Source organism: Emydura macquarii, unplaced genomic scaffold (genome assembly GCF_026122565.2).
Source record: "Emydura macquarii macquarii isolate MOO-44397 ecotype Brisbane River unplaced genomic scaffold, CSIRO-AGI_Emac_v2 contig_2897, whole genome shotgun sequence".
In the NCBI taxonomy this organism is placed as follows: Eukaryota; Metazoa; Chordata; order Testudines; family Chelidae; genus Emydura; species Emydura macquarii.
Window position 1 is genome coordinate 46,143,722 of NW_027133034.1, and position 25,475 is coordinate 46,169,196.

A 25,475-nucleotide genomic window follows, 5' to 3' on the forward strand; every position below is an offset into this window, starting at 1 on the left:
TATGAAAGAAAATGCCTTGAAGTTTTTTAATGTCTCAAAAAGAAATATAATGCAGCAGTTAAGTAGCAAAGAGATTGGAGCTTAGAGGATATAATATGGTAAAACCTTCCCAGGTTGAGCTATTGCAGACATTACAACAATGAAGTCTTTAAAATCTATTTTTAGTAAATAAAAGCCTTATTGTGGTTTTGGTTGGATTGCAATAGAGGGAAAGATTATACACATTCAAGTAACTCCTGGTCAGGCTTATATCAAATACTTAAAAATAAGAGTTTTGCATCATTCTTCCTGATTAAATAAAGTCCACATTGGGGAAACTAAGTGAGGGGGCCAGAGAGGCAAAGAAGGAAAAGCAGGAAGCGATCAGTTCTGACATACAAAGCCACATTCCATTTTGTAAGCTCTTTGTGGCACAATACTACTGCCATAGAAGTAAGGCAATTGCCTAATGGCTTTACCATGAGCATGGGTGACCGTGGGTAAGTCACTTAGCACCTTCCCACCTCTGTTTAATCACCTGTAAAGTGGAGGATATTTAGCTGCATTTTGTGTACTGATTCTTAATTCTTTAAGTTTTGTAACTTGCAATGAAATCCTCTGAAAGGCACTAATTGCAAAACAGTATGACCAAAACTTTCAAAACTGCGTGTTTATAGTTAGGCTTCTAAATCCCATAAGAGTGCCTAAATATGGATTTAGGTGCCTATCTGTAGGCACTCAAATTTGAAAATTTTGTCCTATGATGAAGATTTTTCTGCCTGTCCATTAATGTAATTACATGCTCAAATAGTTTTCATTTTCATATTTACAGAGAGCCTTTGTTTCTGCAATTTTTTTTTTTTTTTTTTTTTTAAATAAAATGCAATCCTATTTTAAAACTTGCATGGGCTTTTTAGTACTTGTTTGCAGAACATGCCACTATTGATGTTAGTTATATTTTCAGCGCAAGTTAAAGGGTGAAAACGGAGCTGTATCTTCTGAAGCTTCAGGAAATAAGCTGTTGGGATGTGAGAAACAGACACCTGAAGGAGAATCTTCAGTGCCTGATATTTACCAAAATGTGTCAGATGACCAAAGCAGGTGAGCTGAGTTTTAGAAACAAGTTTGAAAGCTTTTCATGCAAACCTGTATCTACTGTATAAAATGAAATTCTTATGCATGCATCAGTATCTTTCTTCCCATGGTTTTCCAGTTCTCTCTTTATTTCATTGGTAGCATCTAACATTTTCACTATGTGGCTTTCTGTAGCTGAGCCCGGGTACTTGATACTTTTTCTCTGTGGGGCTGTTTTAAATGTGTTAGTGTTGAGTTCTTTCCCACCAAGTTTTGTCTTCCTAAGGATAGTTTTTTCCATATATGTACACGTGTAATATATTAATACTTGCATGTTTTTTCAGATAGATTTCAAATATTGTTAATGGCAAACTCCTTATTTGGTTCCTTTGCTCCAGTGTATTCTTTCTTATGTTGCTAGTCTAACTGAATGCAAGCACTAAATATGTACTTTGTTAGTGGTTTTCCTGATGCTGTTAGTGTTGCTAGCAACAGAAAAGCTTAAGTTCCTAATGACCTAAATAACTAAAATAGTAGATCTCTAACAATTTTATCTCTTACAGAAAAAGAACACCTCCAAATACACTTTCTTCAAATAGGTCTCTTTTAGAAAAACAAGCAATTATACCAACTTTTAGCGTTGCAGAAATGTTAATTCTTTAAAATAACGTCTTAGTCCCTGCCTCATTCATAGGGCCTGCACTTGGAAGGCAACACATTCTGTCCTTGGAACCAGGGAACAATGCATGAGGCTGTTCCTTTTGGGAGTTCCAGAGGAAGTCACATTTTTCCAGCACTCACAAGGAAGGAGAATCTGTTGGCTTGACACATTCATCTTGATTTGGGAGCTGGGGGAGAGAGGAAAAGTTGTAGTGAGAAATTCTAGAGACCCACTATCTTCAAAAAACCTTTCTCTTGTCCTTAATTTTTACTCCTTTGTTACCTCTTGTCTTTTATTGATAAGAAATTCATTAGCTGTGAAGATTGAAAACCTAATATGAGAAACACTTGAACCAGAGTAGCAATAATTAAATTTCTTCATTTTCCCTTTTTGTTGTTGATGCACCTGTATGTTAACAATGAAATAACATGGCACTAATTAGCCTGCAGTATTTTGGATTCTCAGATCCTGCCTAATTACAAGCAAAGAGGTTGAACTAACAAAATAAATTTTGGAGTTCTTAGTTCATTGTAGTGCTTTTTAAATCATTGCACAATTTCAAACACTAAATTATTATTGGCAACATTGCAACCTTTCTCATCATAGGAGCAATAAATGGATTTGTTTATCTTATGTTTGAATTAAGATGCATAGGGCACACTTCTGTTGTTGGAATTGTAAATATAAACTAACTTAATGCAGTTAGTAGATGTGAATTAACGTGAAGTATTGTGAGCATCACAGTTTTAAGACCCAGTTTTGATGCCTTCTCACCTATAACCCCCCAAAAGTATTAGAATCAAAAACGTGTTTGCATATAACTGATATATTCAGGTAGAAGTGTCGTCACACTTAAAAGGCAAGGATTTAAATATTAAAATTCTGGAAATTAGGTATCTAGAAAGCCAGAAGTGGTTGAGCCCCTTCACACTGCTTCTTTCTGCCTGGGCTACTTCCTAGGAGTATGAAAATGACTAGCTGTGGTGTGTATGACACACAGCAGAAAAATAATAGCAAGAAACATTTTGATGCTGGACTTCGGCTATATGTTACTTATTCGGAGTTACTCACCAAATGATGAAAACTAGAAACTGTAAATACTAAAGGGAACACATTTCCTTGGCCTTAAACCAAAAGGCACAGCGTGAAAGAATTTAACCCTTTTGTATAAGTATTGATTTTAAAAATATCTATTAACAATGAGTGCAGTAACGTGTTCCACTAAATGTGACATTTTTTGTTTTTAAATAATTGGCGCTGAAAAATCCAGTTCCCAAGAAGATAAGCCATGTGCTATCAAGCCAGCACAGCTAATGAGGAGTCGGTTCCAGAGGGCTAGACCAAACCTGGAAAGAGCATATGGCAAGAAAGAAGAGCCAATGGCAAAAAAAGTTACTGCTCCAGTTGAGGGGGAGATGGGAATAGCAGAAGAGAGTCCTTTACCACACAGGGATTCTGATGTGCATCTCTCTCTAAAGGTGAAAATTTTTCCCAGATCTTTTTGTTTATGCTTATTGGCACCCGCCTTTGTACCTGCAGCTTTTATGAAGAAAGTGCTTCAATAGGCTAATAAACCCACGTACTAGGAATGAATTAAATCCTTTTTGTATTCTTATGTGTGATACTTACAATTTAATATAAGCCCCTCAAAAACACAGTACAAATGCCTAGATGTTTATTAAGCAAATGGTAAGATTTATCCTGTTTCTTTACCTAAAAACTAAAGATGTTTTGAAATTTCAGATATTTTCATGACTGTTTAAAATGCACAGACATTTTAAATGCACTGCAGACTATTTGTTATTGCTATGTTTTTTTCAGAGACCTGTAGTAGCTGATCAGAAAGGAGAGTACTGAATATTTTTTGTTTTCCTAGGAGACACTGCCTTGTCTTTATTGAAGGAGTAGTCGCAGTGACTAGTACCATAAGCTGCTTAAAGCTTCAGAAAAATGTTCTGATTTAGATTAATTTGTGGATAATAACTCAGAGTGCTTTTTTGTTGTATAAAAATATCAGATTTAATATTAATATTTGTGCTATTCTAAAATAAAGGCTAAAGCGGAAGCACTAATGTCCCATGGAGATTTGGCCCAAAAAGATGGTTCAGATTCCAGTGAGGTCACGTCACCAAAAAGAAGCATTCAGTCGGAAAGACTTTGCTCCCCTGAAAAATCTTTGAGCTGCAGCAATCAGAGAGATCAAGGAAAGAGTTGTATATCTACAGATGTTGAGGGCAGGCTTCTGAATTATTCTGAAAGGTACCGTTAACATTTCATAAATGAGTAGTCTTTAAAACCCTACTGTACTAACCCATTCACTTTCATATAACTGACTTTTAAAAATAATAAGTATTATAAAGATATCAGTTTTTGTTATGGCAGGGGGTCACCAGATGGCATCATTACACACAGTCTTAAAGTTTGTTTTCTTGTTGTGCGAGCATTAACTTTAGTCTTGTAAGAAAATGCCATGCTAGTGTTGTGTTGTGTTTTCCCCCCCCGTACGTCCCTTTGGGTGAGCTGCGGCAAGGGATTCGCTGTCTGTCTCAATCTCACTAACTAGTCCATTTTTTGAGGTAGAATTGTTCTGTGGGAACCAGGCATGGATGTTTGGGCGTAGGCCTTTGAAAGTGGGGACTAACTGCATGCCATTTTTGCCCATCTCTGATCACGGACTGTGTATGTATGAAATGAACGTTTTATTCATGATATATTCAGACTTACTTATTTCTCCTCCTGTGGGAAATTGACCTGGAAGGCCCTGACATCTGCTACCATTGCTATTATCTTAATTTTGCTAACCTCCTTGACTAATTTAAGGATTTATTCCTTGTGTTTGAAAAGTCATTTGTGATCTGTATAGTTCTTAATATATAGCTAGACTGAAGGACCAGTTCTTGACAGCCATTTGAACATAGTAAAGACAACACAACCAGAGGTAGGGATGAATGCCAACTCTTCATTTTATCCAGTTCATCAAATTTCTTATGAGACCTGATTTTATTACATTCTGAATTCCTACAATGTTATCCTGGTTACCATTCCGTCACGTTGTATTCTAGTCAGTGGAGCCTATACTTTCACTGATACTGTTCAATGTATACATCAACGATCTGCCAGCTACACTCTTGCATAAGTTTATCTATGCTGATGACATTGCTGCAGCTACCAAGCTCAGTCCTTCTCAGAAATTGACAAACTACTGTAGTCAATAGAGTCTGCAGCCGAGCTTTTCTAAGACTGTTTCTAGTGTATTCATCTGCATAATGCAAGTGCAAGCCACAAGTTAAACATTTCTTCTCACAACCAATGCCTGCAGCATGATCCAAACCCAGTTTACCTTGGTGTGACATTGGATAGGTCATTAACATACCACAACTACTTGTGGAAGACAGCAGCCAAAGTCAGTACTCAGCCAATTTTCTGAGCAGATTGTTCTGTTTCAACCTGAGGAGTGAGCACCCGGATGCTTAGTTCATCAGCCTTGCCTTTTGCTGTTCAAGCGCAGAGTACTGTGCTCCTGTCTGGTGTCGCTCATCTCACACGAGGCTGGCTGATGCAGAGCTTAACAAAGCTCTGCATATTGTTACTGGGAATTTATGGGCATCTCCGTTGTCATGGCTACCGATACTTAGCACACAGCACTGCCCCATGAAAAGACCTCTGTCACGCTGTTGGCTAAAATCTGAGAATAGCAAACTGCTATTGTACAGAGACCTCTTCGACCAACCACCAGCTCGTCTGTCATCTAGACGCCCTTCATGGTCATTTATGCCATCACAGGACATGACAGTGGAATCTGCTTGGCACAGTGAGTGGTCAGTGACGACAGTCTTTAATCACTCTCTCATCACTGACCCATCAGGTTTTGATCTGCCAAAGCACCTGTGGTCATCTCTGAACTGGTTTTGAACAGGACAGGGCAACTGTGAGGCCAGTCTCTTTAAATGGGGTTTTTCTAATGATCCCAGATGCAGTTGTGGTCAACTTCTGTTGCATATCATTGTCAAGTGCCCTCTGACTCATTTCAGTGGTGGTTTGCCGGCTCTCCACCTGGCTGATGGCCCTCCATTTAATGGCTGGGCACATTGCGCATACGCCATTGATCCTGATTCTGTTTGCAATAAAATATTACTACTCTGGCTAGCATTGTTTGCTTTAAGTCATTAGACAGTGCATTGTACCAAAATGAGGTTTTCTCTAAGTCAGTAACATGTACTTCAATATTCCTGTGGCCAAATCTTGGATTCTTTCTTTTTCCAGTTGCAGAAACCTGCCAATCTTCAAAACCATTAAATCTATTTTATGGAAGAAGTTCAGACTCTTGGTTACTGATACCCTACTGTTGGAGTAGTCTTCCACTCTCCTATTTAAAAAGAAGCAAATGAAAATGATAGGACATCTTTTAATCCACTAACTACTTGTTTGGGGGGGGGGAATCTTAACTTGCACTTGGTTTAGCTTTGGGCATCTTGAGCTCACAGTGGCTTGTCCTCTCCTGCACCTCCTAAAATATATTGCACTTGCGCTCAAAAGAGCCACCACAGCCACAAAGCAAACTGAAACATTCAGCACTGAAAACAATGTGCAGGCAGTTTCCCTTCTCATACCTCACTTTTCCCATGATTTCATAAAATACTGTATGGGGTGAGCTTTTATGAGAGTGGACTTTATTTTTTTTTTCCTGGTTCAGATTGGGCAGATGTTGCATATAGTTAGGACAATACGGTAGATTTCCAAAAGCTATTTTAATGGTCTCTGACCGCTAATATGTATAATTGTAATATTTTCCTAGGTCCAGTTCTGGAGAAGAAAGTAAACCAAGTGCTATAAAACCTGCACAGCTAGTGAGGGGCCATCTACGGAGGCCAAAGCCAAACCTAGTAAGAGCAACAAGAAAGAAAGAAGTCCTTGAAGAGGGAGAAAACACAACTGAGGAAAAGACTGAAGCTAGAAACATGGAAGAAGGTCTGATACCATATGGTATAAAATCAGAAAACCTAACGTTATTACTGGTAAGTACTGAACATCAGATCTAGGTAAGCCTATTACGTCAGTGACTGAATTCTTTTCTTTTGCTTTCTTCTTCTTATGGATTTTATAGAATCTTGTCTCTGGATGTGAGAGGTTAAATCAGGTCTTTGAATGTCATTGCCAGTGGTGAATTGATGTAAAATAATGAACACAAAGCCTAAATAATTAAAAGCAATTTAAAATAAAATCTTTTATATTTTACTGCATTACATTTTGATTTGCCATCAATGACTTCATTTGCATAAATATGCCCTGACTTCATTACCTGCAAATGTAAATAAATGTCCTTTACACATTGAACAACACAAATAAAGGCAGCAGTTCATAATCACAACTGCTTAAAATTTGTATCTATGCACACAAGATCTTTTGTGGCTTATCTAGTAAATGCTAGTGGACATGGAAGTACATGATTCAGCCAACCTGTTAAAGCTTTTATTCTTCATTTTAGGATCCTGGATAGCACTGAGCTGACATAGGAAGTTTTACTCTATTTCTGTTGTCTGCAATGTACAACTCCAACTTTTTTTTATTTCTTCCTCTGCATATGGTTCTGTCATAGCATGGCTTGTCCCTGTAACTGATATAGGTCCAGTGTCTTAGTGCCAAAACAGTTGGGCCAATGAAAGGAGCAGGGCTGCACCTGGGTATAAAGGGTTAGCGAGAGATCTTGAGATGTGAGGGGGTGTCAAACTGGCTGAGAGAGGCAGAAGCAGCAGAATTGCTAGAGTCCTCTGGGATGGGAGACTGTGAAAGCCTGAGACAGTAAAAGGTGAGCTGAGTGAGGAACTGTTTGTTTAAAGTTGGACAATAAAACTGCATAAAAATGATGGTGGGCATGGCAGTGAGTCCTTAGCAAGCTGAGGAGAAGCCCAGTCTGACAAATTCACTAAATATTTTGGGCCTGTAAATTATTCTAGCCAAAGGTCCATTGCTGATGAAATACAATTACTGATACATGTTTAAAAAGTGAGATGTTCTTACTGAACTGAACCAACTGATGATAGGTTGAATTTTTTTTTTACCAGACTAAGTGAAGATTATTCTTTCACCCCCAAATATTGTGGGTTTTATGGTGAAGGACTCTCAGGGAATGTAGATGGCCAACAGGTGATGGCAGAACAACAAGTTCAAGGGTTTCATGTCAGCAGAGCTCCTGAAGAAAGCAACAACAACAAAATCTTGGGAATGCTCCCACACTTAATGTAGGAATGTCTCTGCTCAGGTCAAACTTTCTAGTATGTCCAAATGAGGAAAGGCTGAAAAAAAGGGGGCATGTATAGTCTTGAGAAAAGATTAATGAGCGGGGACCTGATAACAGTCTTCAAACACATTAAGTGCTGTTATAAAGAAGACCAGGATCAATTGTTTTCCATGCTACTGGATATAGGACAAAAAGTAACGGGCTTAAACTTCAGCAAGGGAGATTTAGGTTAGATATTGAGAGACTTTCTAATTATAAGGGTATTCCAGATATTAAGTAGGCTTCCAAGGGAGGTTGTGGAATCTCCATCATTGGAGGATTGTAAGAACAGTTTGGACAGAATACCTATCAGGGATGGTCTAAGTTTACTTGGTCCTACCCCTTTGTAGGGGACTGGACTTGATGACTTCAGGAGGTCCCTTCCAGCCCTACATTTCTGTGATTCTATTATTCTGTTTAATTTACTTCCTCTAAATTGCTGCAGCATTTTCTCTTCAGTTCATTACAAGGGTAGAGAAGAAACCACCCTTCATTCTCCTAATTGAGCAGTAGTCAGTAGTTATTTCAAGTGCTCTTCTCCAGCCATGTTAGCTCAGAAAAAGGTTGTCTAAGAAAGAAGCAAAGGTCACAATTTTTAGGATTGTGTTCAAGAATTTGACTAATGCTTTTTTTTTTTTTTTTTTTTTTAAACCATCTATTTAGAGATAACAGAAAACTCTTAATACCGTTAGTATAGCATTGTCCACTATCAAATATAAACTTACTTTAGCAGTCATTGTCTTCATGTCTATTCAGCCCACTTCTGGTAACTTAGTGGAAGTTGCATCCTCCTCAGAGAATTCACAGAAAAGAGAGTCTGCAGACTGTATTGAGGCAGTGCCTCCTAAAAGGAGCAGGCAGTCCTGTAAATTCCAGTCTCCAGAGAGATCGTCGGAGAGTGAAAGTCAGATAGAACCAGAGGAAGATTCTCAGCCTCTTTATGTTCAGCAGAAGACTTCAGACAAACTGATAAGGTGAAGTACCTAAGGTTTAGTAATTACACTAGTTCAACTAAGGTCCTATAGTTAAGTTTCTCACTTTTTCTGTCTGACCCCTCTTTCCATGTGGGGTGGATGGGTGCATGCGTGCATGCATGCACACACCTACTTATTCCCTGGATGTTTTTTTGTGGCTGGAATTCTCATCTTAAAACTCTTGACCACTTCTGCCACCCACTGTACTTTAGACTTTCTCCTGCAAAGTCTAGTGTGGAGAATAAGCTCTTTCTTTACTAAGCTGTCTGCTAATGGTTCACCAACTGTGAAATACATATGCAAACACGCTCTGTACCCCCCAAACTATAAAGCAAACAATCTCCTCCTTGCTATTGCCATAATTTACCAGGTTCTTTAGATTTCACTGCACAGCACAGTTTTCCAGAATTTTTGCCAGAAGTTAAGATAAGGAAACTAACTGTACCCACAATACAATATCAGTACTTAGAACATTCACAAGGAAATGAGAAAATATTGACCAATGGAAGTACTAATTTTATTTTTCCCACTGTATGTCAGTAATTATGTCATAACATTGGTCATAATCCTGATTACCCTGCGAGTTCACTGACTGTAACATTAATTTCTCTTTGTTTAATATTGCTACTTTACTAAAAAGTACATTTCTTTTTTATACAAATTTAGAAGGCAATCTAGAAGGTCATCAGAAGAGGTAGGCCTGCCAAAACACGTGTCTGAGCTAACAGCAGCTGCTGCTTCCACCTCTGAATGTGAAGTTGATCGCTGTGAAAAGGGGAAACCACGTCGAAAGGTTAAACCAAATATTGGCAAAGGCAAAGGCTTGAAAACTGCCCACAGCAAGAGATCTGGGAAAGAACATGGGAATTCAAAGGTAACCTTAGTGACCCTCAGGGCTTCTCAGGAAGAGGATGAAGATGATGCAGATGACTTTGAGTCAGATGATGATGATGATGATGAGTGTTTTTCACCAGAGGAAGTGAACAAAGCTCCAGTGTTTGTTCCTGTAGGTCTTCGATCTCCAAAACCTGTTCCTGTCCAAATTGAGGAAACTATGGAAGAGGTATTTTTCCCCAGTCTCATTCTCTGAAATGCCTCAACTATTTCTGCCAAAATTCAAAAAAAAAAAAAAAAAATTTTTTTGGTATGTGGTAATCACCTTGCACAGAATATTTCAGCTGGAACTGTTAAAGTTTTGCAGAGTTATAAACCACTGAAAACAGGGTCTTATAATGGGAAATTTTGGAGAAGTCTTAACATTTGGCGGTGCTACCAGCTCTGTCTATAATACATAATACTGATGCTCCTTATCAAGCCAAGTAGCAAGTCAAAGTTTGGGGCCCTATGGATGTTCCATTTTGAAGTAGAAATTGGTGTTAGTTATTTCTTTGCAATTTTCCTTATTTACAGAGAATGTACAAATTCCTGCAGTTTCTTAGCTTACAGCCTCAAGCCTCTTTAGCCAACACTGGACCCAAAAGCGTTCTCTCTAGTATTTTCCAGTTTCACTCTGCTTGCTGGCTGCTGCTTGTCTGCCTCTTTTTTCTTTTTTTTTTTTTGGCTCTGCCCCTTTTTTCTTGCCTGTTCTCAATTTCTGTGAGTGCTGCCTTTCCACCACCTTGTCTCACACTTCCCCCCACCCAGCCACTTGGCACAATGCCTGGTGGAAGCCATTTGACCCCCACCCAGATGGTGCTAATTTCTAAGCAAATTCTGTTAGGGCTGGTCTACACTACAAAATTTTGTCAACAAAAGTCAGATTTTGCTGACAAAACAGTGGTGTACCTGCTGAAATGCTCCTCCCACTGATGTAACTCTCCTGCTATCCTGACATAATAAAACCGCCTCAACAAGAGGTCTAGGGCTTATGTCAGTATAGTTAGGGCAATGCAGTGTCAGTGTCTACTGGAACTGTGAAGTTTATGAGAAAGCTGGGCAGCTCTCCTGGAGAGCTGAGCCAGTTGGATGTGGGGAGGTGAGAATGTCCGGAGGCTGAATGGGAGCGAGGAGGTGAGACACCCTGGGCAGCTGGACACTGCTCCTGCCCAAGAGTGGGGTGTAGAAAAGGCGGGCAGCCCGCTGGAAGCCTGTAGAAAAGGCTGATTTGTCAAAACTGAAACTTTTTGAGGAAATTTTGTTAGTTTTGGCAAAACTTTTTTGTCAAGAAAGTTTCTCAGATGCAGGATTAGCAAGAGAGACACCCCTCTGAATAGCCTGATTCAGAGTAGGGACTTGAACTTGTCTCTCCTATATCCGTATTTAATATGTTTTCAAGTTCAAATCTCTGCTCTGAATTGATTGGTTGATAGATTCAGAGCAGGGACTTGAACCTGGTATTCAGCTGAGATGTGGGTGTCCCTAACCAGTAGGTCATTCTGGGGTAGGCCTCTTTCTTGGTGGTCCGTTTCTTCCCCCATCCCGTCCCCCCCACAATTTAAAAAAAAAAAAAAAAAAAAGCCTGTGGTTGTTTACATTCTGGTGTGGAATGAAAAACTTCAAAACCTCAAAACTTTTCACAAAACAGAATTCTTGTTTTCCAGCCAGCCCTAGTGGTAAATACTAAAATGGCATAGTTTATTTGCTGAATAGCTGACAAGCCGTCTGTATTCCATGGCTTTTTCTGTCTTTAAAGCTCCTTGGTTTGTGATTTGGGTTAAGATCTGGATTATTTGCAAAGGGTGTCATTGGCAAGAGAAAAATAACTTATTTTATCTTAAATTCTGTTCCCAGCTCATAGAGTAGCCTTTGCTGAAGGATATGTATAAATTTCTAGAAAGTGAGGGTATTTTTTAAAATCCATGGTATCCCCATGGTGTTTACACTGCCACAGTTTTTTTGTTAAATAAAGAGCCAGTGTTTCACTAGGTTAGAGCCGCTGCTGCTCTGAGCTGGCTGACTTGATACCACCATAGAATATTTGGGACAGCTAGTTCACACTGGTCAGTATAAAGTATCTGCGCTCACTCTTAGTCTTTTCTTACCCATATGAATTCTAATACAACATCCTTTGTATTCCTGCTAGGGTTTTATCTGAGATAATCACAGGAAGATTTTTGAAACAAGAAAGAGACTGTTGGCAAAATGCTCTTTTTGACTGTGGCAATTCTTCCCAATCAAGAAGTTTCATACTTCCCCCAGCACTCCAGATCTTTTTGCATTTGCTGAAGTAGTAGTTTGACATTAAAATCCTAAATTTGTTACCCGTTTATACCCAAATGTTTTCTGAAGGAATGATTTTTCAGAGTCTGGCAAATATACAGCTAGCATTTCAGATTTGGCAAAATGTACTTGAAATCCAGACACTTTCCCAAAATCATAGATTTTTTTAGATACTAATTTTAGGGAAATCCTTGGTTTAGATAAAAATAATAGTACATCATCTGCATATAAAGTTATTTTCTGATGTGTTTCTGCAAGCTTTAGACAACTTTCTTTTTTGAACAAACAAACAGGAACAACTTTGATTTTTACAGCTTGAAATATCTGTGGATGTCCCAGATGTGCCCTGCACTACTACTTCTGAATATCTGTCTCATGATTTAAATGTAGTTGTCCAGCCTGTGATGCAGAGAAATAAAAATCTGAATGCCTCACAAATTGTAAGCATTCCTTTTTTAGTAATATGCTTATGTTTATATAGTGCATTCTTTAATTTTTTATAGTGATAAACATCACTGCACATGTAAGAGTAATAGTATGGCATGGTATATAGTATAATAGACAGGCATGGCATGAGCAAAAAAGGTGCAAGTCTTCTTCAGATGGCTTTGTCACTCCAGTATGGATGGTGTACAATCCATTTGATCAGAGTGGATTGCTCATGTTGAACTTTGAAGTAAAAAATTGGCCATTGGGGACTAAGTTGAAATTGTAGATGCATTTTATTTGGGATTTTGCCTGACAGATCATTTATATCTTTTCTTCAAGGAAGTGACTAAATGTGAAAGTCCAGATACAGACACAGGTAAATACAAAAGACACTTATTTATAGGTGGTCCTCTGGCTTGACATCTATACTGTGGTTTTCCCAGCAAGAATTCGGAGTTTGGAAAAAACATTCACGTGTCCCATAGACCAGGCCAGCCAAATCTGAGTTGATGATGTGCACTACTGAGTTTTGGAACAGCTGTGCTAACTGACTGCTTCTTCAGTGAAGTCCATCAGACAGATCAAGAGTTACAAGGCTGTTGGCTCAGGGCCAGATTGTGGCTGTCATGTGCCCCCTTACTCCCATGTACTGGTTATCCATACGGTGGGTAGTTATGCGAAGGGGAAGGGCAGCCTTTGCAGTGCTTGAAACAATGGCTGGAAGGTGCAGGGAATGGGCAAATCCATGGCTGTGATGCCAGTCACCATCCCCATCCCTCTCCCAGACTTGCCAGCCAGCACATATTATGGGGGGAACATTGTGACTGAGTCAGAAATTGCTTCCTGATCTGTTCTTGGGGCAGTACAGTAATATTTTTCCCATACATGGGGCTCATTGCAAAAACCCCCAGTTGATCTGTTGGTTTTCAGAATTGTATTTTGAAACTTATTTATGTAATTGACTTTCTAAGAGGTGGTTTTGTTTAAAGGTAAATAACATTTTCAGTGAAGAGGCAAAACCCTGTTAGATTCTATGGGCTTATTTCAATGTCATGGCTTTGGAACACAGGAATGTTGTATTTTATGTTACCAAGTAGTGGAAGATGAAAGGAGGAAGTACTGTCATCCAGTGGATAGGGCACAGGACTAAGTCATGAGGCATGGGGCTAGATCCACCTTTGCAACAGTCTGTGACTTAAGCAAATTACTTCCTCTGTCCATATCTTTCCCTCTCTATACAATGGGAATATTGCTGCTTGCTTACTCAGTGTTTGTAGAATACTTTTAGCTTAATGGATGGCAATTACTGTGTGTGTTAAGTATTGCTACTAATATCTGGAATCCCCAAAAGAAAACAATTGAAGAAATATGTTTTGTTTCAACTTAACTGTGACAGTAACATCTGCTTTTTGATCATGTTTGAATTAAACTTCTAAGGAAATGACTGCTTGTGACTTAACATGTATGTCAACAACTTTGCAGGAATTAATGATGGAAGCACTGAAGCTGCCATGACATTACTTGCAATGGGAGATCCAATGTTTCAGTTAAAAATAAGTACTCAAGGTATGATTTAATTTAAAAGCCCAATCCTTCCATATGTATCATGGGTTTATTTGTGGGTCGGGGATGGGGTAGATAATAATGACCCTTCATATACCATCACTATAGCAGCAGGTCAGGATTCATCCTTTGTGTTCGGTATGAAAGAGAGGAGGATGGATTGAGCCATGATATACTGCATTATGCAATAAAGTGGTCCAGCCCCTAGCTGAAATATTGCCAATTGCATTACATCCTCGCTGGAGGTGCATGGAGCTCTTTTTCAGAGGGGTTTGATATATACCCCACCACGTGGAATACATGCTCTGACCAACTCATCTTGTACTGGCAGTTTGACACTTGTACGTAATGAGCATTCCTGCACCCTTCTTTGCTGTCTTCTGTTTCTACCACTAAGAAGGACTTTCCAGGTGTGTATGTGGATATGTGCACTGGTATGTACTGCAGTTACTTCAGATTCAGGCTAATAAAGCACTTATGCCACCACACACCCAGGTGAATTGTGCCATGATTAAAAATTTGTCTATGCCAGGATCCCCAAACTGTCAGCTGCCAGGGCCACATCCCTCCCTCTTGCTCTTATGGTGGGCAGGAGTGCTGGGCCCACATCATGTGGGAGAGGGGTGGGGCCAGGAGGGGAGAGCAGCTGCTGTGTGGTGCTGCTTGGGGCTGGGAATGGTGTGCTGGGCCCAGGTGGGAGAGGGGTGAGAGGAAGGGGTAGGGTCGAGAGGGGGTAGCGGCCGCTGCGCGGCACTGCTTGGGACTGGGTGTGGCGTGGCTCCAGCCAGGGTGCCACTGGGCTGATGTGTGAGAGGGGTGGGGTCGGGAGGGGGGAGTGGGCCTGTCAAAATGTGTCAGTGGGTCGGATACGGCCCATGGGCCGTAATTTGGGGACCCCTGGTCTAGGCCATTTTATTATCTTACCTTTTCTGTGGTAGATCCAGAACTTGTTCTCAGGTTTGGTCTCTTGCTTTGATTTAGCAGCGGTTGGGAATGCTGCAGAGAAGGAGGGGAGCAGAATCAAACATTCCTTTTTAGAAGAAGCCAATATAGATGGTAATACAACTGCCACCCATATTGAGAGAACTGTTGCAGCACTATGTAACTGGCAAAGGTAGCAAGTGGGGAGAGAAAGTAAATTAATTTTCACTTTAACCTTCAGCTCTTCATGTAGGTTCTATTGGCTGCTGAAGTTTTAGGAAAAGAGTTGCTGAATTCTGACTGTTCTTAACTGATCTTTCAATTGATAAAATGTATTTGTTCTTTCTTTGATAGGACACTCATGTTGTTCACCTGGTTTTTTGTTAGTTTTTAAAACAAAACTGTACAAAAAGCAAATGGTGATTGAAAGGTTGAAGGTTTGGTATTCTCATCCAGTCTCTCTTGGGAGATGAAACTTGATCTGTTAAAAGCATTTTTAATTACAGTTTAAAAAAATATAAGTATGAAACTAGTAGTAAGATGATTTTCATTATCCCTGAGACCCCCAAAAAGGGTTATGTTCAATAGTGTAGTTGGTGCTATATGAGACATAAATATCAAGTCACTCTCTACCCGGGAGAATTTATACTCTAGAAAATAAACATGGAAAGACATGTTAGGAGATCTAGAAAAAGAATTAGCCTCCTAGATTTTTCTTTTGTGATCTTTTTATGTGTTTTGTGTAGGTCTCACAGGGAATTAGTGTCTCATGAGTCAGACCAATGGAAAAAGAGCCAGGCTTTTGTGGTCCATAGTAGTCCATCATTCTGTTTTGTCTTACACATTTCATCAGAAAAATGTTTTCCATTTTATTTAGCTTTACTGTTAAATCATTGTTTATTAACCTAGCATGAGGTTGACTTTTCACATACGTTGAGGGTAATCCCTGCATCCTAACCAATACAAAAATCTAGACATCAAGATGTTTTTACCTGGGATTTGAATTTGTATCTCTGTAGAATGCAGATTATACTGAATGAGGCCTTTGGTTGGTCGACCTGTAAATGGCTTCATGTGGAGATATAAATCTTGCATCTGTTTAATTATGTCTTTTTATTTTTAAATAAGGAAGAACACAGGTGGTTCCTGAGCAAGATGAGTTGCACATGGCTGATAGCCTCATAAACCAGCCTAATGCAGAGCAAAATGTGGTCCTGAGTAATCAGTCACTTTCTTCACCTACTAATAATGAATTGGTTCCCTCAGAGGATGGAAACAAAGTCATTCTACAAGACCAAAGTTCTGGAAAAAAAGCAGGTGTAGAAAAATGCTTTAAGGAAGATGCTGCATCCAGCAGGTTAATTAATTTTTTTTATCCTTTTCCCCCAGTGATCTGTTCTCTGACAAAGCTCCCCGTTAAGGCATCTACCACCATACTTTTAGGTTGGCAAGTAGTCTTGTTTTAGCTACAGTGGCTCATAGGTTATGTAGTTCCACTCCACCTGGATGCCTGTCCTTTTCTCTTCCTTTTTAAATAAAGACTTTGTGCTTAGGTTAAAATAGGAGTGATGGAAATGTACAACTTCCACTTCCTGAATCCCCCTTTCAAAATTTTAAAACTTACCTCACATGGCTGGCTACCATTTTATCTGGCCTTTTTTCTGAAGACCTTGCAGCACTAGTCAGACAAAGGCCAGAGGTTTAAATTTCATTGCTTCCTGTCGCTCGTCATGCAGCTTAAAGACTTTCAGGTGGCCACTGTACAGCTATAATTAATAGAAACAAAGGAATTGCTTGAGCTTCTGCCACTGCTAGAGCATGTGGCTCTCCCCTGCTCTCTGTTTGTTGAATATTGTTTAAAGATTAGTGTGTAAATCCTCAATGAAGTAACTTTATGGAACTTGTTTTCAAGATGCAACTGGTGATCATGTCAGCTAGTTGTTTAGAAAGTTATTTAATTAGTAGCTGCTTGCAGAAATTATCAAACATAAATTCCCTGAAAATGTTAGATTTTTACCCTGAAGAAAACCTCACAATGCTAAAGTATAACTTCACCTGCTTGTTTTTCACCCAAATTGACCCCCCCTCCCAAAATCAACCCACAAACCTTCAAAATTAGATGACCCACCTCTACTTTAATGTTTAAATTCATCAAAATATTACATTTTTAAGAGTTCAGTTGCCAGGGAAAAGTTCTGGCTTCCCTAACTGCTTTAAACCTACCTGTTCTGGCCCCTGTTGGTCACTGTGGTTACAGCTGTAGTCAGGCTCCAGTCACTCAAAGTTCTTTCAGTTCAACTGATCTTTCTGCTTCTCTTCTTCCTGCCAGCCTGCCCACTTTTCCTGCTAACTCCATCACTAATCTTGTTCCTCTGCCTAGCTGCCTCCCCACTGTTGTCATTACGGACCTCGCTGCTGGTATTCATTTCTTCTGGACACTGAATTCAAACACATTTAAGAATGAACGGGTTAGATTCCATTTATGGTATTTTTCTGTTTCTTTGCAGTGATCACCCTGGGCCCAATGTGAATAGTACATCACGGCTTGCAAGATGCAGACTTCCTAAGCCTAAACCAAATGTTAGCAGAGTACTGGGAACAAACAGGAATGTTCATCATAAATCTCTTACTTCAAACGCAGATGTGGAGCGATTCAAGGGAGTTCAGAGTGGTGAGCTTATTCTTCATCTCCAAGCTTTAGAAAATAGAAAAAGCTCCGAAATATGGACTTAGAAGTAGCGTTGGATAAATAACCTTTTTTTGGTATGCTGGCAGTTCTGAAAAATTGGGGGGGAGGAATTATGGTGTGGGTCAAATTGAATAAAAAAATTGCAATGAATTGAAAATTAGTTTGGATTCTAATCAAACATGTGTATAGGCATTTTTAAAGGTGAGAGAGGATGGGAATTAGGCAGCAGCCTTATAACTTTTAGCCCCGTGGTGAGGGCATTCACTGGGAGAGAGGAGACCTGGATTTAAATCCAGCCCCAGAGCTGGGATTTGAACCTGGGTCTCCCCTATCCCTAGAGAGATCCCTTAATCATAATGCTATAGGGTATGCGGGGGTGAGGGGTCTCCATCTCTCCATTTGATGCTGTTCTATGTTGTTTAAAAAAAAAAAATCTTAATAGCCATTGGGCCAGACAGGGTGAGTGAAAATAACTCTGTAGCCTGGTGGTTAGGGCACTGATGTGGGTTTGAATCTGTGCTCTGGATCAGAGACTTGAACCCAAGTCTCCCTACACCAAGATGAATGCCCTAGCCATTGGGCTAAAAGATAGAAGGTGGCCTCCTCCTCTGCCTCCAGCCATTTTGTGACACATTTTTATTTCTGGATAAAACTGTTTGGCACATTCATGGCAAATTTGCAAATAGTTTATCGATTGAAACTGCATTTTTTGGCAAATAAACTATTCATCGAAACGTTTTGCCCAGCTCTACTTAGGAGCCTACCTTTTAGGCTTCTTTTTTTCTGAAAACCTTGGCTTAAAACTAAAACAAATAGAAAACTCAGCTTCCTGTTCATGTCCATAGACATGCATCAACACCAGAGCATCCAGTTATTAAATTCCATGCTTTTCTCCTGTTCATGTGTCCCTCTTCTTTAAGTGTAACCATATTTATCTTTGTAGTATTTGTTTAAAGTAGTCCCATAAGCTAATGCATCTATGGTGGTTTAAGGCATTCAAACAGTAAATCTTCTTGCTGTTGGAAGCAAAATATTACACGCAATAATGAAGATTTGATTTAATTTTTAAAATCTTAGAGGGGAAAGCTCTAAGAGACACCATAGAAGAGCAGGAAGTAGAACTAGAATGGAAGATCAGACCAGCTGACAACAGTTCTGCAGATCTAGAGAATTTTGGATCTGGAAGCACAGACTTTCCCAAGTAAGTAGATTAAGTTAACAGATATGAAAAAATCCTTTATTTATATGCTAATTGGTATGTGTCTTAAATGTTATGAATTAATTTTAAAAAAATGTGCATTTCAAATGGATGCATAAAACAGGGAGATGTACATACAGATATGAATTTAAATTGTGGGAAACTGGCAATAGTGTGTCTTTAGTTGTTTTGGATGCACGACTTAGTTCCACAGTGCATATTTTAAGTCCTTTATGTACTGAATATCCTTTATGTAAGGCTTCTGGCTAATGTAGTCAAAACATGAATTTGTATCTTTGGCATACTAGCCACCAGGAACTGGGCAAGCAACTAGGTCCAGTTTTATTATGGATGTTCTGGGTGAAATTTATGGAGGTCATGGTTCACTTGTGGGCTGCTTAACTGTGCTTGCAGCTGCTGCTATAAATGTCTCACTTTGGATGTCTTGTGAGCCATAGCTAGGAGAGGTTTTGACAAGAAAGGCATTCCCCAAAAGTATTTTACCATTAAGGGGATTTGTGTGGGGCTTTTGTTTGTTTTTCCTTAATAGAGGAATTTGTTTATGGTATAAGGTGTTTTTTGTTTTTGTTTTCTGTATGACTTGTTTTACTTTTTGCATAAAGGAAATATTTCAGCACACAGTAGCCATAATAACCTTAGGGACTGTCTGATTTAGCCATGTCACAATATATGTTACATAGTGTTTACTTGGTTTCAGATTAACTGTATACATCTTTCAGAACAGGAAACGAGATGAGAGAGACATGGGACACTTCATTGGAGTTAAAAACTCCAATAGTATCTCCAAAAGCAGAGATTTTCCTACCTGGGTTAGAGAATGATCTTAATCAAAATTCTACTGCTGATCTTCCTGAAAATAAGACTTGTACTGTTGTGCACAACTTGCATGAAGTTCAGTTGATGCAGGTATAAAGAGCTTGTATTTTTTAAAACATTTGATGCGTTTGAAATGCCTGTTTTTGTAAGAGGCTGTAAAAAGAGAAGTTATTTGGAAAAACTATAAAGAAGGCAGCGACATTGTTTGTTTTTTAAAGTTTTCATCCATTCTGGGTAACTAGGTGAAATTTAATGGACTGTGGTATACAGGAGGTCAGTTTAAATGAACTAAGGGTCCCTTCTGGCCTCAAAATCTATGGATCTTAAGTCACTTTTTCCTGATTATGGTAGTTCAGGGCTAAATTATCTAATGTGTATATACACAGCATAGATACCTTATGTGTGCAGGCAAATCTCAATTTTGCATATCTCCACACACAAATTCCAAATTGTGTCCCAGTTGAGGTGTGCATGCTTAAATTGTGTACGTTTGATTCTTTGGCCTTAAATTGTACTTTTAGTTTTTGCCAAATGCTATTATGATCCAACTTACTTTCTATACTTCCCTTCTCTCGCTTTATTAAATTACTAATGACCTTTTTCTGGCAAGATTTTAGATTGACAGGATAGGTGAGGTGTAATATCTTTTATTGGACCAACTTTTGTTGGTGAGAGAGGCAAACTTTTGAGCTTACACAGAGCTCTTCTTCAGGTCAGCTTGTCTCTCCATCAACAGAAGTTGGTCCAATAAAAGATATTACCTCTCCCATCCTGTATCTCTAATATCCTGAGATTAACATGGCTACAACAACACTGCATACACAATTTTAGATTGAACTTTCATGCTGTTAATTAGCTAACAATTAAAAAAAAGCAAAAAAAAAAAGCAAACAAATAAAAAAAACCCCAAACCCTCCTAGTTATCCTTATTTTCTTAAACCTTTGGGCTTTGGTTATTGAATATACATCAATCTAATGAAGGGCATTTAGAGAGCCAATAAACTGCCAAGCTCTTGATTTCCTTGACGGTGGTAGGGACTAAATTATCACAGCTCTTTTGCTTTGCCCTTTGCCAGTTGATTCAAGGGTCAGCTGACTCAAGTGGAACCAAATGCAGTACTGAATGTGCCCTCACAACACTCCTCCCCCAACAAGAGTGCTATAAAATACTATTTTTTAGCAACATAATCTGCCAAGAAATGAAAGGGGAAGGATGAGTGACTAAGCTCAGTGTTTTTCTCCAAGCACTTACAGTGTTTCCGTAATAGGTAGGGGAATTGATGGTCTTTGCACTGCTGAGCAATCCATTATATGAGTCAGCTTTGCAGGGTCGTGCTATAGGAAAAGTAAACTTTTTTTAAACAAACATTGCTAGAGAGAATGAAGATGAAGTACATACATAACATATAAGCAGAACACACAGTGATGCTTATATTACCCAAGTGTTTCCAGTCACCATCATCTTTATATCCTTCCACCCTAAATACTCAGCGTAGTTTGGAGGAGGAAAAAAAAACAAAAACCACAAAACCCAGATGGGGGGGTTAAATTACCGTGCTTTGTTACTCTTAATACTTGATAAGTGTTGACAAAACAAAAATCAAGAATTCTTCATAAGACTTGAGACCATTTTCTAGAGTTATTTGCCAGGCTTGTTAATATTTCTTTTGGAATACTTTTTCTAGACTGAATCAGTTACACAGAAATGTCAACAACAATACGTAACCAGCACAAAAGAAACTTCAGGTACAGTATGTTCATGGCCTAAAATAGCAAAGCAATACTTGCTAGCCCAGCCGTAGGGTTGTCACCTTTCAAACTGAGGCCCCTGCCCCCTTATCTGCCTCTTCCCTTAGACCCTGTCCCTGTAGCTCACTTGCTCCTCTCCTTCACTTCCCTGCCTCTTGCTGGATGTTTCAAGGAGCCTACCTGCAGCAGCGTCAGCTGAGCAGGGGCTGGCACAGGCTAATGACCCAGTGCCTCTCCCCATCCTGTGAACTTTTGGTTCGGGTGCCATTTAGGGTTACCAAGTCCCCAAAACCCAGACACCTGGCAACCCTAAATGGCCCTCAGACGCAGAAGCCACAAACCAGACTGTTCAGGTAAAAACAGATGGGTGGCAACCCTAGCTAGGTGTAACATTAAGTCACTATGTCTGGAACTGTTTTTCATCAATTTTTTCATTTTATTATATGTGTGTGTATGTAAAAATAAAATGAGAAAAAAATAGTATGGTAGAAGTACTTGTGCAAAAATCCATTAAGAAATTAAGAACTTTCTATGATAACACTGATGTAACTGACCTTTTTTTAAAATTTGATATTAAAGTAGCCTGTTAGTTATGTGCAGATAATTGATTTTTTTTTTTTGCTATTGTATTTTTAAATTCATGCCATAAGTCACTGAAAAGACTTAAATTTTGAAGCATTTTTGGACATTGCATCAGTAAGCTTACACATCTGAGTGCAGCAGAAGATATTAAGTGGATAGGCAGAACTTTTTAGAACAAACTAAGATGAATAAAAATAAGATTCAGAACCAATACAATTTGAATAAGAAAAAAATAAAAGTAAAATCTCTGAATTTGAAATCTGAGACATTTAATTTAAAGGAAATTAGTCTTGCTGTTAAATTGGTAATTTACACCTTCAAAATAAAGGCATATGTGACGCAAGGCTGATCTTCCCTCCTTATCCCATTGTGCCTTGTAATTGCAGAGGTCTTGCAATAGTGAATCATTTTTCATGTCACATGTACTGAGATGATGAAGATAAGTGGATTCAGAATGGAGTATTAGTTTTAAATCAACAAAATCAAGGGATTTCAGCATTACATTATAACTGTAGCCTTTTTTGTATAATTCAGATTTAACTTTAATTTTCATTCTTTTCTGTCTAAGCCATTCTTCAAAAACTTTGTTTGGGGTATACTAAATTTAATTATAGCATGTTGTATTTGTTATTTTTAATGTAATAGTTTGTTACTCTGTGCTTCAATGTGAAGAGCTAATTGGGTAGTGCTGATGTTTTCTAGATTTGGAAACTGATTCCTTGTCTTTAACTGCCTTCTTGTTAAATTCATCCTTACTGGTGGCAATTGGCTGCTATCTGTCTGTTAATGTTTGACTTTTGGAAAAATCATATGGACTTCTAGAACGTTAGGATTGATGCCCAATCCTGCTGTAGCAGTGTACCATCCCAGGTTGTCAGTGGGAACAGGATCTGGGACTTCTGCCAAAATAGCAGGAGTTACTACAGGAGTAACTAGTAGCTACTGGTGGTGGTATTAGGTTCTTATCTTTATGGATAATGGAGGACTTGACTGATTTAATTAGCATAGCACAAGCTTATAGAGTATCTGCTTACTATTGTGCTCATCTTTGTGAGTGAAGAGTACTGGCTGGGGCCGTCCTCAAAGACAAAACACAGCTCTTATGCAGCTGAGAGGATCACTGTGGAGTGATGCTAGGTCCTCCCTTCTTTCCTTGAAGAGAGCCTAAGCATGTTATCTCCACAGTCCTCCCAGCTTTTCTGGCTTGAGAAACAAAACTGTGAAAATCTAACTGTGGCTGTGGAGGAGGGCACAATACAACAAACTACTACTAAAGTAATTTTCATACTTTAAATAATAAGGCTTAATTATGTCTCTTTCTTGTCACCAACAACTTTTGGTAGTGAGTGGAAGTGGTAATGAATGTCCAGAGGAGGCAGAGGAACAGACATTTATTTTAACATTGGTAGAAATTCCCACTGACTCAGAAGAGTACCGTGATGCATCTATGTCACTAGAACGTGCTTTGGAACCATTGCTGCCAGCCCCAATACTTCTCACCCCAATGAATACAGACTTCGCTAAAGTGATGGGAGAGCAGAGGTAAACTATCAGTATACTACAAGATAAATTTGCATTTATTTCTGAACTCTCAGGCTAAATTATTGGAGCCTCTAAAATTAAATACATTGGAAACTCACTAAAGGAGAAATGCAGGAGAAACCACTAATTGGTTCATTTGTCAGCCTCACTAAAGCAAGTGAAAGGTGATCGTTCTCAGTTCTGAGAGGATAAATCAGTTATGTAAATCTGCTATGTTTTAATTTGTTACATATTTTGGTCACATGCCAGCAGCACCATAGTTAAGGTTTCATCTGAATTTTCTTTTAGTAGGGCACTTGTAAAGTCTAGTTCTATATTGACTTGAATATTTATGGTGAAAAGTAATAGAAATTATAAATCTGAGCACCTTTATATTTTCTGAAGTACTTTAGATTACATAGTTAAATCACTTTTTTAGATTTTTAAGGTCTCACCTTTTTTGGAACACTTCGGTGAAAATGACAGATCATGATAAGAATTCTTTGTTTTAATTTTTCATTCTATTGATTAATAATACACTTTTGAAAAAAGACAGACAATTATTTAACTGATGTCAAACTAAGCTTACAGCAGTACAGGAAAACAACAAAGAGTTTATGAGTATGCCTGCTACATTGATCTAATGTGACAAGATGCATATTTCCACATCAAAGTTGTTGAAACAGGTCTCACATTTCCATGAAATATTATAACAAAATCTACATATAGTAAGTTACATCAATATACTGTAAATTAAGAGGAACGGAAGTTTTCCTAAGAATAATACTGTAATACATTTGTAAAACCTTGAAATGCTTCCTTAATGTATAATTCTCTTTCCATGTCACAACATGTGTGATGCAAAGTTCTTAGGCATTGAATTGGCATTGTAAGATCAGCTGTTAAGCCTGCTTCTCTCTCTGCTGAAGATCCTCCCTTTCAAGAAAGAACCTCAGCCATACAACTCTGGAGCTTCAGCATCAGGGAATTACTGCCTTTTAGGCCCCTGATGATGATAGGCAGAATTACTGAGGGTCAGTACTGGAATATGCGTCAAGTCCCCCTGTATCCTCCTAGGTTCACACTGGTCCCTTAATCCCTTCTGTAGCAGGCCACTTTTGTCCTGCTTGTTCCATGGGACTATCACCCTCCTCCAAGGATGTGCAGTGGAAATCTAATGGAGATGAGGCTGCTAATATACACTCAGTGAGCATCTAGAATACTGTAATAATTATAGTAAAATGCAGTTAATAGTAATGCAAGGATTTGTTTACGTTCTCATGGAAATGGAGTTTAATTATATTTGACAATTGCTAACATGATTAGCGTACATAAAATATATAGCAATAATTGACAGACAGAATGCCAGATCCCTTGGTGGTCAGGAATAGTACAGCAAAATGCAGATTGCAAAACACATGTTTTGTTAAAACATAATTGTTCATTCTATTCTCCAGCTTCCTGGAGCAAAAAACATCTAGAATGTGATACTAACTCATACATGTGTTCATATATGGGAACACTTATTAAGGAATAATAAGGCATATTAAGGAAAATATGCTATTAGACTGACTCAGATGAAACATACAATTCAAGCAGAAAATGAAACAAAATGCTAAAAGAGAAAATACGACCTTCTTTAAAAAGACTGACAGAAGGAGGTGTCAAGAGAGTTCCTAATTCCTGGTGGTTTAAAAAGAAAAAAGCTTGCAGGGCTTACCATTTAGATGATAAAAACTAAAAGGGTTTGAAGCAGTTATTGCTGGAGATAAGAATATAAGCAAAGATTTGTGTCTTAATCTGCTTATAACTTTGCTGTGTACACTACAAATTTGATTTTTAATTTTAATTCTTTAAGATAT

General features: G+C 38.6%; 1 protein-coding gene across 7 annotated transcripts in view; it reads left to right on the forward strand.

Moving 5' to 3' along the window:
* The window catches only part of BDP1 (B double prime 1, subunit of RNA polymerase III transcription initiation factor IIIB), a 67,594-nt gene that overhangs the window by 30,743 nt on the left and 11,376 nt on the right, over positions 1-25,475 (forward strand). For 6 of the 7 annotated variants that reach the window (XM_067568616.1, XM_067568622.1, XM_067568617.1 and 3 more), the window contains 16 exons: positions 944-1,080; positions 2,985-3,192; positions 3,768-3,973; positions 6,510-6,729; positions 8,748-8,965; positions 9,632-10,028; positions 12,439-12,564; positions 12,893-12,929; positions 14,036-14,119; positions 15,098-15,172; positions 16,166-16,394; positions 17,545-17,708; positions 18,804-18,927; positions 19,665-19,851; positions 21,447-21,507; positions 23,436-23,634. In XM_067568616.1, coding sequence (XP_067424717.1) covers positions 944-1,080; positions 2,985-3,192; positions 3,768-3,973; positions 6,510-6,729; positions 8,748-8,965; positions 9,632-10,028; positions 12,439-12,564; positions 12,893-12,929; positions 14,036-14,119; positions 15,098-15,172; positions 16,166-16,394; positions 17,545-17,708; positions 18,804-18,927; positions 19,665-19,851; positions 21,447-21,507; positions 23,436-23,634 — 2,672 coding nt within the window. The remainder of the gene's footprint in view (positions 1-943; positions 1,081-2,984; positions 3,193-3,767; positions 3,974-6,509; positions 6,730-8,747; positions 8,966-9,631; positions 10,029-12,438; positions 12,565-12,892; positions 12,930-14,035; positions 14,120-15,097; positions 15,173-16,165; positions 16,395-17,544; positions 17,709-18,803; positions 18,928-19,664; positions 19,852-21,446; positions 21,508-23,435; positions 23,635-25,475) is intronic. The other variant, XM_067568621.1, reaches the window with a different exon arrangement.